Below are 15,997 nucleotides of genomic sequence, written 5' to 3' on the forward strand. Positions count from 1 at the left end.
AACAAATATTGGTATAATTTTTATACCAAAACCAAAGATAGCAAAAGGAAAAAAAGTTGCATCCATCCTTATAAGCCTAAGTTCAGAAGTCTAAATAAATATTAGAAAATTGAAAATAGTGAGGTATAAAAAACGTGACAAGTAATGACTAGGGAGGCATGGATGGTCTTGCATTTGAAAGACCTTTATTATTTTCCACAGTACCAGAAAAAGAAGAAGAAAAACTATATCATTATTACAGATACAGAAAAAAATTCTAAAAATGCTGACACATTTATGATATAAGGTGTCTGTCAGAGAATATATGACCACTTTCACTATCAGAAACATTATAATCTAAAGTACTGGGGAAGACAAAAACATACACTATCACTAATTTTTGATATTTTATGGGAGGTCCCGACTCATATAATATGATGAGAAAATACAAATATGAAAATAAGCAGTATTAAGCAATTGGTTATAAGGAAAGAATGGGAAAAATTATCATCCCTTATAAGCAGTATGATTGTGCATGTAGAAAATGTAAAAGAATATTAGATAAACTTTAAGAATTTGTGAAAAACTTCAGAAAAGGTCAATATGTATTGTTTCATAGCAGCAATCACCCAGTTAGAAAATCCATTAAAAAGAAAGTCTATAATAGCAACAACAGTAGGGGGGAAAAATACATTAAAACACCTAAGAATTAAACTAATGAACTGTTTAAGACCTTATAGAGCACATTATAAAACTTTATTAAAGGACATAAAAGCAGACTCCCAAAATGAGGGGTTATATTTTAATTGAATAGGAAGACTAAAAGATGTAAATTCATTTTTAATATATTTATAAATTTATTGTCATTCCAGTCAAAATTTTGATAAGGTTTATTGTGAGAAATTATTTACCAAGCCTAAAATTTATGAGCAGTACTTAAAGAGCCAAGAATAACTAAGTCAAAAGCAGTCAAGGGCTTGCTCTAAAACATGTGAAGACTTCCTTAGTACAATAATTAAAACAGGCTACTTATCAGCCATATACAAAATCAGTAGAACAGATTAGAAAGTCCAGAAATTTTCCAAACATTAACAGAATCTTGGCATAAGACAAAGATGTCATTATCAATTAAGGAAGAATGACCTATTCAGTAAATTGTTTGGGGGCAATTGATTACTCACATGAAACAAACAAAATAGATGGATTCCTACTGCAAACCACTCACCAAAATAATTCCAGTTGGGTTAAAGGGTTAACCTTTTTTATTTAATGAAAAGAAAAACTAAAAATTCAAAAAATTTTAGAATAATATCTTAATGAACTCAAAATAAGGAAGAATTTCTTATGGTGTAAAATTACCAGTCCATACAACAATTTTATAACTTTGATTATAGTGAAAACAATTAAGTATTATAAAAGTGTGAATGGAGTGAAAGTTCAAGCTTCAAATTGGGAGATAGTATTTATAATTGATATAACTGGTACCATTCACCTAACAAAACAAAAACTACAGCCAGTGAGAAAAATGCAACTCTAAAAAAATAGGCATAAATAGTTCTCCTAAGATAACAGTAATCAAATAACCAGAGAAATATAGGTATTCTTTTCAGTCTGCTCCAATATACTTTTACATTGATGTATAAGAGATGGTAATTCAACCTCTGATTGATGATAAACTTGCAAAAAATTTTGTCTGACATCTCATATTTCCAAAATATCTACTCTTAATTTATTTTCTTCATATCTACTCTTAATTATATTTTCTTCATCTATAACAATATTTTACTGTACAGTTTTGCAGGTATTTATAGAAATTATTGTTATCTCCAAGACTTCTTTTTTCCATGCTGACCTTTAGGGTGTTTTTTCCCATCTGTAATAATAGGAGAGTTTATCTCTTTTTACTTACTAGTGCTGTAAATACTTGTTGAAACTGTTATGTCTCTAAACCTCTGTTTTCCATGCAGATCTTTTTAGCTTGTTTAATTCTTTATAAGGTCAGCTTCTGGTGTCCTCATTTTCCTTGCCCTATCTTTTACAAACTCTAAACTGACTTAAAACATAGTTGTCCTAAGGAAAACATTTTCATTTGCCTCTTCTTGTTGGAGAGGTAAGTAAAACGCCTTGTTAGAAAGTTGTTACTAGGTGTTACTTAGTAACAAGGTGTTACTTTCTAACAAGGTGTTTCTATATTAGAAATACTTTTTGTACTTTCATTTCTACAGATTTGCACAAATACTCTGAACCTCAGAAACTGGGAGGGAGTAAGTCATGCATTGCTTCTACAAATGACTTTTTTTTTGTCCTGGTACACTAAAAAATACAGGTAGAAATACCATTGGCATATCAAATTTTTTTTCAATTTTAGTTTTAATATGGGGCCAAGGTAAAAACTTCTCAATTATAAAGCACAGAAGAAATTTGCACCCCAGGGACCTTTATCATTATCATCACAACCATGAAGAATTTACCAGTCCTATACCAAACAAGATCAAATGTGGGCGGATGGAAGAGTAGCACTTCATTGGCCTTGTTGGTGTGGTTTTCTACCATGGATCCATTGAATATCCTAGTAGAACATCAATATAGTAAATTTCTGACTACATTGTACTTATTTCTATGCTTATTTCCCCACTGTAATCTACACTTGAGAACAGGAGGGTCCATTCACTTGTATCCCCAGTGCATGTACGATACCTGATATACTGGATGTATTGGATTGAAAAATCTTCACTATTTTCAGATGCTACTGACAAAATAAGGTTTGACCATTGGGTTTATGATCTTTGAACACTGGAATTTTTTATTTTAAATATTTTGGTTGGAAAATACCCTAAAATATTACTATACTTTCTCAAACAACATATGGAATATTAAGTGTTAACATGAAAATTAATTATTACACTTCCTCATAATGACCTGGCATTTTTAGAATTATTTTCCCTTAATCTATTTGGTAACAGATAAGTAGAAATTTTTTTAAGAATTATTACACTACCCATTATTACCCATAGGGCTATAGTATGGCAGTCATTATAGTAGATACAAAAGAAACAAAGAACACGGTAGAAAATGTTTCTGCCCTCATGGGTCTTATATTCTGCTGGGGTAGACAGAAAGAAGATAAATCAATAAAAAAATAATTTCACAAGGTGATAAGATCTATAATAGAAATAAAACTCAGTGACAGCAAGGAGTAATAACAGCAGCAGGCTAGAAGATGTTACTGTATTGGAGTAAATGATTAGGCAAAGCCTCTGAGAAGGTGATTTGTCCAATCTACAGCCAATAAATGGAGACAATTTGTATTTCTTTTTAGGGACATATTCAAATATACAGAAAAATACAGCATAATAATCTTGTTCTTGTCACCCAGAACTGTCTCATCCTTTCATTTATCCTTGGAAGTAGCCACTGATAATACCTATTTATGTATCTATAAGTAAAATAATTTTGTGTGCTTTAAAAATGTATGTAATGCATACTAAATGCACTGTTGTTGATTTAGTCCTACTGTTTTTCTTACTAATCATATTAGCAAAAGTTAAAAATCTCAACAATACCAGCTCTTGTCAAAGATATAGGAAATTTGGAAATATCTACTGAATATGTCCAAGAAAAATTTTTATACACAAAATATTTGGAAGGATTTTTATTTCAATGTTGTTTGTAGTTGTGAAAAACTAAAACAACCCAGGTACCTACCAATGATAAATAAATTTCAGCCTCCCTGTCTCTCTTCTACTTACTTTGTATTGCCCTAGAGTAGCAGTTTTCAACCCTTTTCATCTCATGGAACACATTGACTAATTACTAAAAATCTGCAGCACACCAAAAAATACATGTTTTGTTAATTAGACCAAAAAAAAATATATATATATGTGTATATATATATATATATATATATATATATATATAATTTTGATTCACACCAGACAGCTATTGTTACATCCACTGTTGTAATTTTTTTTTAATTGGACAACCTAAGGGAAAAGAGGTCAATGCCCCTGACTAAATAGTCAGCTATTGCGTGTTTTAAAAATTCTTGCCAGCACACTGGTGTACCATGGCACACTGGTTGAAAATTGCTGCCCTAGAGCATTTAGCATAAGTGCTTAGTTCTTATTCATTGAGTTAATAATTTGTATTTTGGAAATACGTACACAAAAAATCTAGTTATGATATGCTAGTTCCATTGTGAAGGAGGGATGTTGATGCATGTAGTCACCATTTAGCTAAATAGAAGTCATCAACAGGAGCAAGAAAAATGCCCTTCATCTCCTACTCCTCAGTCTTCCTTTTTCTTAACCCTTCTTCCCAAGCTGTGTCTTCCCTTCTTTTCGTTTTTGTTTTTCTAATTCGTAGAGTCAGGGGTTGGTTCATTACCACTTTTCTAGTTCTTAAGATACAGACTTTGTGAAGGAAAATGGAATTGTGATATCAGCAAAATACAAAAAAGTATAGGTGATAATATTCCTTTAAAAAGTGAGATTTTCTATACATAACTAAAACTTACCTAAAAATCTTTTATGTGTGTATCTATGTATCTTGTATTCACTACATAAATGTTCATTGATTAAAGAATTTTACTGTGTGGCAGAAATGTGTTGAAGAGGGATATTTTTCATTTTCACTGAGTTTAATGTGTTTCTTTAGTTAACAGATACTTTTAGAGCAAAATTTCTAACATAGGCAACCTACATTTGGAGAAGGGACAAAAAGTATAAAAGTATTTCTCACCCGGGTCACTGTTTAGAATTCCTAAAGAAAAGGAATCAGGAGTACAGGCCTGATTTGCATAGCTCTGTTAAAGATGGAAGAGCGCTGCTTCCCAGCTCATCCTGGCTGTCACCAGGGCTGTGTGTGGCTGTCAGCACAGCAGTCCGTTGAGTGGTCCACAACAGACGAGAACACCGTTATTGCCTTAGCTAGGGGGCTGTAGCCTCGTTTGCATAGTTAATGTAGAGGACAGAGAAGGGTTTGTTGTACTTCCTTATTTCTGCTTTGTGGAATAACCGACTTTATTTCTACCATATTAAAAGTGTAGAAGAGTTTAGAATTGGAGACTTTTTTATTCATTCTGTAACATTGACTAGGAATAGCACATTAATAGTGTGTTTGACCTGCTACAAACTGCATGAAGCATGAGCAAAATCAAAACTAGTGAATTGAATGATAAATCTGAATATGGGTCAGGTAATCATTTTTTGAAGGAAGTAGTCTTATGAGGTTTTGAAGTAGTAAAATTTTAATTGCTGTAGAAGAGAAATGGGATAGTAAGAAAAGACATTTCTTTCTTTAACATTTAATAGGTTGTAGCACTCTACTATTTATGAAGTAAAAACGAAAAAGGTAAGACCTCTGACCTTGAAGAGTTCAGTCTTATGGAAGAAAAAGATATGTAAGTCAATAATTGCATGAGAATGTCATAAGTGTTATAGGACACTGTTGACTCACGGGAGACAGTAATCAGCCTCCACTTGGGATCTCAGTCTTAAAAGAGAGTGTGAGTTTGACAAGTTGAAAAGCTAGAAAGACCATTCTAGGCACAGGGAGTCATGCAGTGCAGTTTGAGAGTCCTGACACCACATTAGCACAGTTAAGGAACTACGTGTGTTTAGATACACAGGAAGCGTGAGTTGGAGACTAAGCGTAAAATTGGGTTTGATGGGGAAACTGGGGCAAGACACTTCAAGTTACAATTTTTTAAGGTATGATGTATTATATACTTTGTTTACCTGTTGACTTTCCCTTCTTACTATTTTTAATTTTTAATCTTTACCCAAGGATATTTGTTATTATTGACTTTAGAAAGAGAGGAAGGGAGGGAGAAACATCAATGTGAGAGAGAAACATCAGTCAGTTGCCTTTTGTATGTGCTCCACCAGGGATTGAACCCGCAGCCTTTTGGTATAAGGGATGACATCCCAACCAACTGAGCAACCTGTCCAGGGTTCCTTCTAATCTAGGCATTCTAACCTCTAGCCATACTGAATTTTTTTTTAGTTCTTCAAAATTCTATTCAGCAAATATTTATTGAACACATATTGTGTGCCAGGGATTAGGCTAGTCAGTTGGGATACATCATTGAATAAAATAAAAGACCTATGTGAAGGTCCGCCTTCGCATAGTTTACAGTCAGGCTGCTAATGCTGCTAAGTATGTAAAAACTGGAATACAGCCTACGAAATGCTAAATAGTATGGGTAAGCATTGCAGGAACAGGAACCTACAATAATGATGACCAACCAAGTCCGAGTTGTGCCTGAATGATGACTAACATTTGGTGAGAATTAGGATGAGTGCGGGGATGGAAGGAGGAGAGGATTAGGTGTCTCTAGGCAGAGGAAACCAACTGAAAGTGTGAAAGCCCACCGATGAGAGGGAGCAGAGCACTTTCCCACCTGTAGACTTCTGTAGTCCATTCTCTCCACGGCAGATTGATGCTTTCAAAACAAATGAAAATTGTGGCAGTCTTATCAGAATTCTGCCACGGTTTCCTGTGTCTCTCAAAATAAAGTTCAGATTTCTTACGGTGGCCTTCAAGACCCAATAAGACTCGACTTCCTACAACATTTTTCTCATCTCAGCCTGACTTTCTCTGCTCCAGCCACCCTGACCTCTTTGCTGTTCCTCAGACATTCCAGATATGATTTCATATCACAGCCTTTGCACTAACTTCCTGCAGAAGCTTTCTGAAGGTAACCTGCTTGGTTGGTACCCTCACTTGGTTCAAGTCAAAGAGACTGTTACTGATAACACTCAGTACAATAGCAACCTCTTTTGGCTTACCCTCCATACTCAATCAGCTTACTCTGCTTTGTTTTTCTTAATCATCCATCTAAAAATATATTGGGTGGTGATGGTGGTGGTGTATGACTTACCTTACTACAGCTTAAGCCCCGTAACAGGTACTTGGTGTGCTGTTTCTTCTACTGCTCTCCAAGTTCTTAGAATAGTGCTTTGCACACAGTAAACACTCGAAATTATCTTGAATTATACATAGTAAATTATAGGTGGAATGTTTTATTTGTTTTCATTTTTGTGTCTTACCAGGGCACTTAATTGTTAAGTAGATTTATATGATAACAGTAAAACCCACTTGATTAAAAAAGAGTATTTTTAGTTTAAACATATTTTATGATTCTTTTCTTATAGCTTAAATTTTTCATTTTTTAGCTGCCAGTAAAGATAGTATTACTTACTATGTTTTATCTTTTTATTGATTTTTTTTAGAGAGAGAAAGGAAAGGATTGGGAGGGAGGGTGAGGGAGAGAAAGACCGATAGGCATTGATTTATTGTTCCACTTATTTATGCATTCACTGGTTGATTCTTATATGTGCCCTTATCATAGAATGAACCTGCAACCTTAGTGTATCAGGATTACACTCTGACCAGTTGGGCTACCCAGCCAGGGCCCTTATATGTTTTAAATTCATAGTTTATTTTTATCCTTTTTGATCATAAAGTTTGTCAAATTAACAGTAAATCTGAATCATAGAAGTTTTGTTTATGTAAATTTAATACTGTAATAGTAATTAAAAATTAACTACATTTTAATGACAAATATGTAGGCAGTTGTTTTCTAACAGGTATATTCCTAAAGTGTTATGTTGTTATATCTTCAATCACAGATATAACCATGATATATGACTAACTGTTCTACATTTCAGTTACTTAAAATAGTAAGTTTTTACACTGTAATTTCTAAAGACACATTGGTTACACATGGAGTCACAGTTTACCTAAAGTGTGTGTTCCACATATTGCTAGTCCTAGTAAATGCTAATTATGGTTTTTATTTATTATCATTTTCCGTGCTCTCTGTTGTGCACTTTATATCGTTCCTACTTTCCCAAAGAATCAGCTGGGCATCCTTGAATAGAAAACAGTCATAGATGAGCAGTCAAATGGCTGTTCACTGCAGCCAGTGGGGACGGTGACCAGGGGTTGATTTTAAACAGGTTTTGTGCCATAACCTGTTTGTTTCTTTAATTTGTCACAAATATAAAGTTTTTTCTCTTGCAAAAATTATAGGGGATGGAGTGTTAGATCTCTCTACAAAGAAAACCAGCATAAAATCTGAAGAGTCATCCATATGTGATCCTACTTCTGAAAATTCAATGGCTGGGTAAGCAATATCTAGGAAATATACTATAACATTAATATAAAGTTATCTCTGCAGAGAACGCTTAATACTACTATGAGTAGATTGACATACACAGTTTTCCTCCAGAAGCTTTGTCACTCATAAGTGTTTGTCTCTCATACCTTCCATGTGTCCTTTCTCTTTCTTTTTTATTCTTTCTGTTAAAGAAAAGTTATCAGAACAATCACCAAACTTTAGTTCATGTTACTAAAAATGAACTACCAACTAAACCACAGAATATAAACTGAGAAGCAGGACAAGTAGAGAGAATTTTAAATTCAGTATTCAGGAGGCAGTTTTAAGGGAAATATGTAATTTCACTATTTAATTTTTTAAAACAATAAATTTTAAAAGTACTATACTTACTAATTCTTACAGTTAGCTGATAGTGTTTATGTTTTTTCCATTGTGCTTTAGGTGTGGTGGCAAACTATTTAGTATACCTCATAATCACCACAAAAAATCCTTTTATGCTTTGATTGAAATCTGTCATTACATTAACTTTATAATTAGTATGAAATGCTGTTCTGTTGGATTTTGGGATTTTCTTAATAACTTGCATCTTCCCATTAACAAGCTATACAGGAAGCTTTTTTGTCACATTTAAATCTTAGATGTAGAGTGTAGTAATAATTTGTTTAAACTAAGCTGTAGTAGCGTTTGAATCATGAGGTATATAGCAAGCTTTCTGTTTGAGAAACTGAAATTACAATGATAAATTTGAAGTAGCAATAACATTTATAATATCTAAAAATATTTTACCCAACTATAACTTATTTCTTGTTTCAAATTATAAGTTTTTATCTAAAGAAAAATTGGTCTTGTGGAAATATGGGATTTTGTGTTTGGAGATATTCTTACTGCTACAAATTTCCTTTAAAGGGGTTGACTCTTTTATTACTTGTTTAGCGGTAACGTCACGTTTCTACTAACAAAAACTCCTTTAGGATTTGGGTATTTTTTTATAATGGAACTCTAATTGTACAAGTAAAAATTCTAAGTGTTGCTCTGCAAGCATCTGTCAGAGGAATAGCAACATCATGAGAGTATTTTTACAAATACTGAGTTAGGATTTTATGTTCTTGGAAGGTCTGCCTGTTGGGGCCACCGTATGATTGACACATTGTCCTACCAGGACTGTAGCGTTTGCTTTGATAAGGAGTAACTACTACATCTCACAGACTTAAAAGAGTATAAGCAGTGATGTTACCTAAGCAAGGAGTATAATAAAGGAGTGGACCCTTCCCTTCCATAGCTGTGTGAGAGTCTCTCATACATCAGTTTACCATCGTTTCATTCCATCCATCCAGGAGACTACACAGAAACAGAGAGGACTATGTGGAAAGAAGTGCTGAGTTTGCAGATGGTTTGCTCTCAAAAGCTTTGAAAGACATTCAGTCTGGAGCACTGGACATAAATAAAGCAGGCATACTTTATGGCATACCTCAAAAAACTTTACTTCTCCACTTAGAAGCCTTACCAGCAGGGAAGCCTGCATCCTTTAAAAACAAAACTCGAGATTTCAATGATAGTTACTCATATAAAGACAGTAAAGAAACTTGTGCAGTGCTGCAAAAAGTAGCCTTGTGGGCAAGAGCTCAAGCAGAGCGCACAGAAAAAAGTAAACTCAATCTACTTGAAACCTCAGAATTAAAATTCCCAACAGCTTCCAGTTACCTCCATCAGTTAACTCTACAGAAAATGGTTACTCAATTTAAAGAAAAAAATGAAAGCCTACAGTATGAAACTTCACATCCTACTGTACAGTTAAAAATTCCTCAGCTACGAGTAAGTTCTGTTTCCAAACAACCTGATGGTCCTGGTCTGCTGGATGTTATGTATCAAGTTTCCAAAACCTCTCCAGTCCTAGAAGGATCAGCTCTCCAAAAACTGAAAAATATACTCCCTAAACAGAACAAAATAGAATGTTCTGGGCCCATAACTCACTCAAGTGTTGACTCTTATTTTCTACATGGGGACCTCTCTCCTTTGTGTCTTAATTCTAAAAATGGAACAGTTGATGGAACCTCTGAAAATACTGAAGATGGATTGGATCGAAAAGATAATAAGCAACCCAGGAAAAAACGTGGCCGTTATCGGCAGTATGATCATGAAATAATGGAAGAGGCTATTGCAATGGTAATGAGTGGAAAAATGAGTGTTTCCAAAGCACAAGGAATTTATGGGGTACCTCACAGCACTTTAGAATACAAGGTAAAAGAAAGATCTGGAACACTGAAGACTCCTCCGAAGAAGAAACTCCGATTAGCAGACACTGGGTTATATAATATGACAGATTCAGGGACTGGCAGCTGCAAAAACGGCAGCAAGCCTGTGTAGATTATTTGTTAGGAAAATGTTTGTGTGTGTGTACGTGCGTGTGTGTATGTGTGTTTGCGTGTGTGTATGCACAGGTGTGTATTTGTGTGTCTATATACACACATGTGGGAATTACAGATGCTCACTCTGACAGGAGACATGAAATTTTACAGTTCAAAAACCACTTACATGCCTTTTGAAAAAAGTTTTATTCAGGGTTTTCACTGTGGACAGATTATATAGTTGCTTACTTAATTCTGATAGTTTGTATTTAATCCTTGTATAAATAGATGAAAAAGATTCAGGTTTTCTTTAGTAGTCAATAGCATAAAGCATTGTGGGAAAACGAGTAATTGTCAAGTGAAACATTTTTATAGGTGAAAGACCACTCCAGCCATTCAGTTGAACCATCTTATAATGGAAATATGATATTAATAGTTTATAAACATTTTAACATACTTACAGTTATTGTAAGTACATCAAACAACAAAATTCAGACAGCTATATCCATGCTAAGAAAAATTAATATATACAGTATTAGTACACTACAGTGCATTCTATGAAATATGAAATGCACTCAAGTGCATCCACCAGGAATAGAAAAGAAAACCCTAAATGATATGTATAATGAAATTTAATATTTATCATTTAATAGTTGATTTAGCAGGATGTTGGGGTTTATAAGGTATATGCTTTTAAAAAAAACTGACACATAGTTAACCCCAGCAGCTATAGAATCTTTTAATATAAGATGGAATACTAAGGACAAAAAGTAATTTAAATTTAATTATTAAAATAATTTAATTTTGTTTTTCATTTGAAAAATAAGCTAATGTGTAAGGTTAGAAAAGAAAGTTGGAATGCGACTTAGAGCATGTTTATAATGTGCACAGAAAAAACTTGAGAATGATAATTTTGGTTTAAATGTGCTGGTTAGTTGATGTTATGACTACTTTAAATTTTAAGGATTGTGACACACTCCTACTATTGAAAAACCTCAGTGTAACTTTAATATATTTGCTGCTGTGACATTTCAAAACATTTTCAGTTTATCAAAATGAATTACAGATTTCATTTTGGTGGGCAGAACATTATCATTTTGCTAATAACCAAATTTGCAGTTTGTTCAGGGTCTTGAATAGATTTACAAATATTTAACACTGAAGCTGTTTTGAACTTTCAGTAATGTAAACTCTCTACTAATTGGGTAGTTAGAAGTTGGGCAGTGCATTTTAACTTTTACCAGACTCATAAGAGATAAGTAATTTTTATATAGCAGTTTTAAAATGTGGTTCAGAGTATCCATGTTGGATTTATGGAGAATGCAGTTTTAGTAGTAAAATGTTATAAAAGCATGTGCCTCCATTATAAAGAATGGGGATTTGCTTCATATATTCAAAATTCTTTGAGTACCCCTTTTCTCCGTTAAAATTCAGGTTCTGATCATTTTTCTAAGCCAGTTTTCCTAAATCCAAAAGGAATACTTAAAGCTGAATTTAAAAAAAAATAAGTGCACCTTGTCAAATACTTGTGTTGTTACACTTGTGTTTGTGTGTATCTAATAATCACATACAGATGTAATACTAAAGAGATTTTCAGCTATTACGTTTAAAAACTGCTTACATACATTTAAAGAAACTGAAGAGTGGGAACTTAAACAATTAAGTAGTTATTTGGTCTCTTAGATCTATACTGAACCCTCTTCAGCTGTTAATGTTACCTGCATAGTAGGGTATGAATCCTCTTGCTCTTTTTTCCCCGCCCCCCCCCAGGAAGTATACATAATAGATTGCAAAACAGCAGATGTCAGGGTCATCTTTCTTTTTAAAGAATTAAGCCATATTTTGTGAGGGCCAGAACTTGGATTATTTAATATATTACCCCTCCCCCACACTGAAAAACAAAGTAAAAGATAAAGTAAATGTTTCCACACAATTTTATTGACCTCTTTATACAGAATTTTACTTGCAAAAATTTGGGGGCTTGAATGCATTACATAATATTTATATTGTATTGAACTTTTTTATTCCTCACACTATATTTACATTAATAAATTGATTGAGAAGTTTATAGTAAAGGGATACTTAACAGAACTCTTTTATATCATTTAAAAGATGACCTGACCAAAAAACTTTACAGGATTCATAAAATCAGGGATCATTTTGCTATTGACTTCACAGTGATCAGTAGTTTTATAGGTAATATTATAGTTAATTTGCAGCATTTTAGTACTTGTATTATTTATTTTTGGTCAGAAATAATAAATTAAATATTTTTTGATAGTTTATAGGTAATGATCAACCCATAACTTTTAAAAGGAAAAACGTTTCTAATTATTGAGTTAACTTTTGATTATATGAACGAGGAAAGGCAGGGAAATTTATGGGTTCCCCTTCTCACCAGTGATTCTATTAAGATGTTCTTTATGTTAAACTTTCAAAGTACTTTATAAATTTAGTTACCAGTTACTACTTATCAATTGACAATTTTCTGAAATACCCAGTTTCAGCAGACTTTTAATGAAGGTGAAAGCAACCCTTATGTGCTTTCTACTTATTTGAATGTTCCTCAAGTATTTTATATTTAAAAAAAAAAGGAAAAGAAAAAAACAGTGCCTCTGTTTTTAGAAAACTACTGCTCAGTAAAGTTGTTTAAACCACTTCTGGTAGCTAATGACAATTTTATATTAAATTGTATACTAACTTTAGTGAGACTGATTTTTTTAGTTGTTTACAGTACAAATACTTGTATTTGTTTTTTAATTGCAGTATTTTCATTGTCGCAGTAATTTAGTAAAACTCTGTGGCTGCCTTGATTTTGACAGATTTTGTTAATATAAACTGATTGTTAGGCAATTAGTTATATTTATGCATAAATCAATTGCACTATAATTCATGAATTATTTATTACAATATTTTCTAATGAATTCATGTATCTGTCTTGTGTTGTAAATGTACTGTAATTCTGTTCCTACTTTGTGTTGTTATATATCTAAATCTGATTGTATGAATTTTAATTGTTCAGTTAACGTGTTTCTAGGTTGTAATTTGTAGTAAAGCACTTCAATGCTTTTGCACTTAAATTTACAACACTGTTGGTGTGTGATTGATTTACTCATTCAGTAAAAGAAAAAAGAAAAGCAAAGAAAAAACTGACTACACTGGCTTCTTTAATCCTTCTAGGAAGCAGTTTAATTGAGATTAAATATTAGCCATGGACTTTCTCTAAAACTATTTCCATACCAAAATTTGTAATGGGAAACGGATAGTAACACACAATAATAGGCAGGATGTTTTGGTTTATAAATCAAACAGGAAAAAGTTAGAAAAAATTTTAGCATTAAAACAAAGGAAGCTATGAAAGATACAATTTTAGAACCTTTAATCACTTGGGAATAAATTCTAGATTGGAGACTTGTGCGTTTTCAACTATTATTCATATTAGGTTTAATGTATTACATTTTTCTTTGAGATTTAAACACGCAAGAAATAAATATGAAAAAGGAAAAATTTGAAGCCAAGTAAACATATTATGGAGTCTTATAATTTGAGAACTTAATTATCAAATATCTGAATTCTAATCCAATATCTAATTAGGAACTTTATTAAGCTATTCTTCATATAACATTAGGTGGAAATTACTGGCTACTATGGTATTCTTTGGAATTTCATTATTAGAAGTAAAAAACTGAGTAAGAAACTCTTAAAATTTCCTTACAATGTTAGAGGAGAGAGATAAAAATCTTGTGGTTTTCAGAATAGTTAACATTAGTCATTAATTTATATTATTTCTCTGTTTTACTTGATTTTACTAACAGAAAACAGCATTTGAGCATTTCAGGAACTGTTATGAAAGCAAATTAATCTTTAAAATACAGTGAAGTATATTTTTCTGAGAAGTATGTAAAAATCTTTAACCGTTCAGTCACATATGTGTTTAATAGGCCATACAATAACTCTAAAGAAACTTTTGAAGTTTGTTTATCAGAATTTTTTGTGGGGGGTGATTCTTCTGCTTATGTGAAAATTACAATTTTTAATTGGCTGAAAAATAGCATAATTTTATTTATATTTTTATAATTGATGGTTAACATTTTTTCTTCTTGCCTTGTTTCCTACATATATTTATTGAATTATCTAATACTGAATCTTGGGAGTTAGTTCCATCATTATACACCCCAATCATGATAAAATTTACAATATTTATTTTCAGAAAAAAAATGTTATTGGGATAATGTCATATCTTCATCTGTCTAGAGGTGGCAGTGAACTTTATTGTAATTTCCTATCTTTTCTCACTTTGATAACTGTGTCTAATCACATGCTAGTTTTAGTGAAATATTAGTTGAATTTAATAAAGTTATTTTTACTAGAAAAATTTTGATCTAATGTTCAAAATTTGCTTGGTATTTTTCATATTCAAATACCCTTTTACAAAATGTAAATAAAATGTTACATACTTATCTGTGAGACAAATTAAGCCATTTTTAGCAAGCAAAATAAAATCAATCCCACTTTTCATTTTAAAAGAATTCAGATTTTTAATATACATGAACATAACCTTTTATTAAATAAAACTTATTCTTCTGTAGCAACTCATAATCAGCATTTCCCAATTCCAACCCTAAATTCTACAAACCAGGAGCTTCTAGCAATAACAACAAATATAAAAAGTCAGGAGTGGGAGGCTGTTTTCATGTACAGAGTTTGGTGATATGTTTAATTTAAATGGATGCTTTTCTGAAACAGAATTCTTTTATATATTTTATTCTTCTTACTGCTGGTAGCCGGATTAAAAATATTTTGTAGACTTCTACATTGGTTGCTAAGTAATAATGAGTCTTAGTTAAAGTTAGATACATATATTAGTTTCTGCAGTGGACATTTTTCAGCATTTGAAATTAAATAATTAGGTAAGTAATGCCTTTAGATTCAATGTAATTACTTTAATATTTAAAATCAATTAAAAATAGATTTCATTTTTTAATAGCTTAAATTTTCTATTTTTATAGGTTAAAATGCCTACAGCTTAATCTTAGAACAGACATTTTGTTATTTATATGAAATCTAAATTCCTTAATTTTTCTTGTTATTATGCAAAACTTTTATTAATAATATTTTCATTAACTTGAAAGAATATGTATTTTAAATAAAGATAAGATTTTCTCAGACATCTCTTTTTTTTATTGGCACTAATACCAACTGATAATTATCAAAGTAACTTATAAAATGTCAACTTTACAAAAATTTTAACTCCTGGTGAAGCACTTTCCATTAAATATTCTTAATATATTCAAAGATCTAAATACAAGCAATCTGGAAATATAATCATATCTATAATTGTCAGCTTTTATATAAAAAAAACTAGGGCTTTGTTTTGACTCTTAGACTTTGTCATAGGAGATAGTCATCAGTGCTTCATTTTACTTAAAGTAAACAGCTCTGTAGAAGTTAGCAGTCCAGCAATACCAAAATATCTTTTGTTCAAACTCTGTTAAAATTATAACTCCTTATAATGTTGGTATTTTTGCTGTAATTCATTTTTTGTTTG

General features: G+C 32.0%; 1 protein-coding gene across 15 annotated transcripts in view; it reads left to right on the top strand.

Annotated features, from left to right (window-relative positions):
• Positions 1 to 15,997, top strand: part of LCORL (ligand dependent nuclear receptor corepressor like) — a 112,940-nt gene that overhangs the window by 77,416 nt on the left and 19,527 nt on the right. For 10 of the 15 annotated variants that reach the window (XM_053672477.1, XM_053672487.1, XM_053672488.1 and 7 more), the window contains one exon: positions 8,017 to 8,110. In XM_053672477.1, the coding sequence (XP_053528452.1) occupies positions 8,017 to 8,110 (94 nt within the window). Of the gene's footprint in view, positions 1 to 8,016; positions 8,111 to 9,438; positions 15,324 to 15,997 lie in introns of those variants that run through there. The other 5 variants (XM_053672486.1, XM_053672485.1, XM_053672489.1 and 2 more) reach the window with 4 other exon arrangements.

The sequence above is a fragment of the Artibeus jamaicensis genome, unplaced genomic scaffold (assembly GCF_021234435.1).
Source record: "Artibeus jamaicensis isolate MK-2021 breed Jamaican fruit bat unplaced genomic scaffold, CSHL_Jam_final contig_76, whole genome shotgun sequence".
NCBI classification, from domain to species: Eukaryota; Metazoa; Chordata; class Mammalia; order Chiroptera; family Phyllostomidae; genus Artibeus; species Artibeus jamaicensis.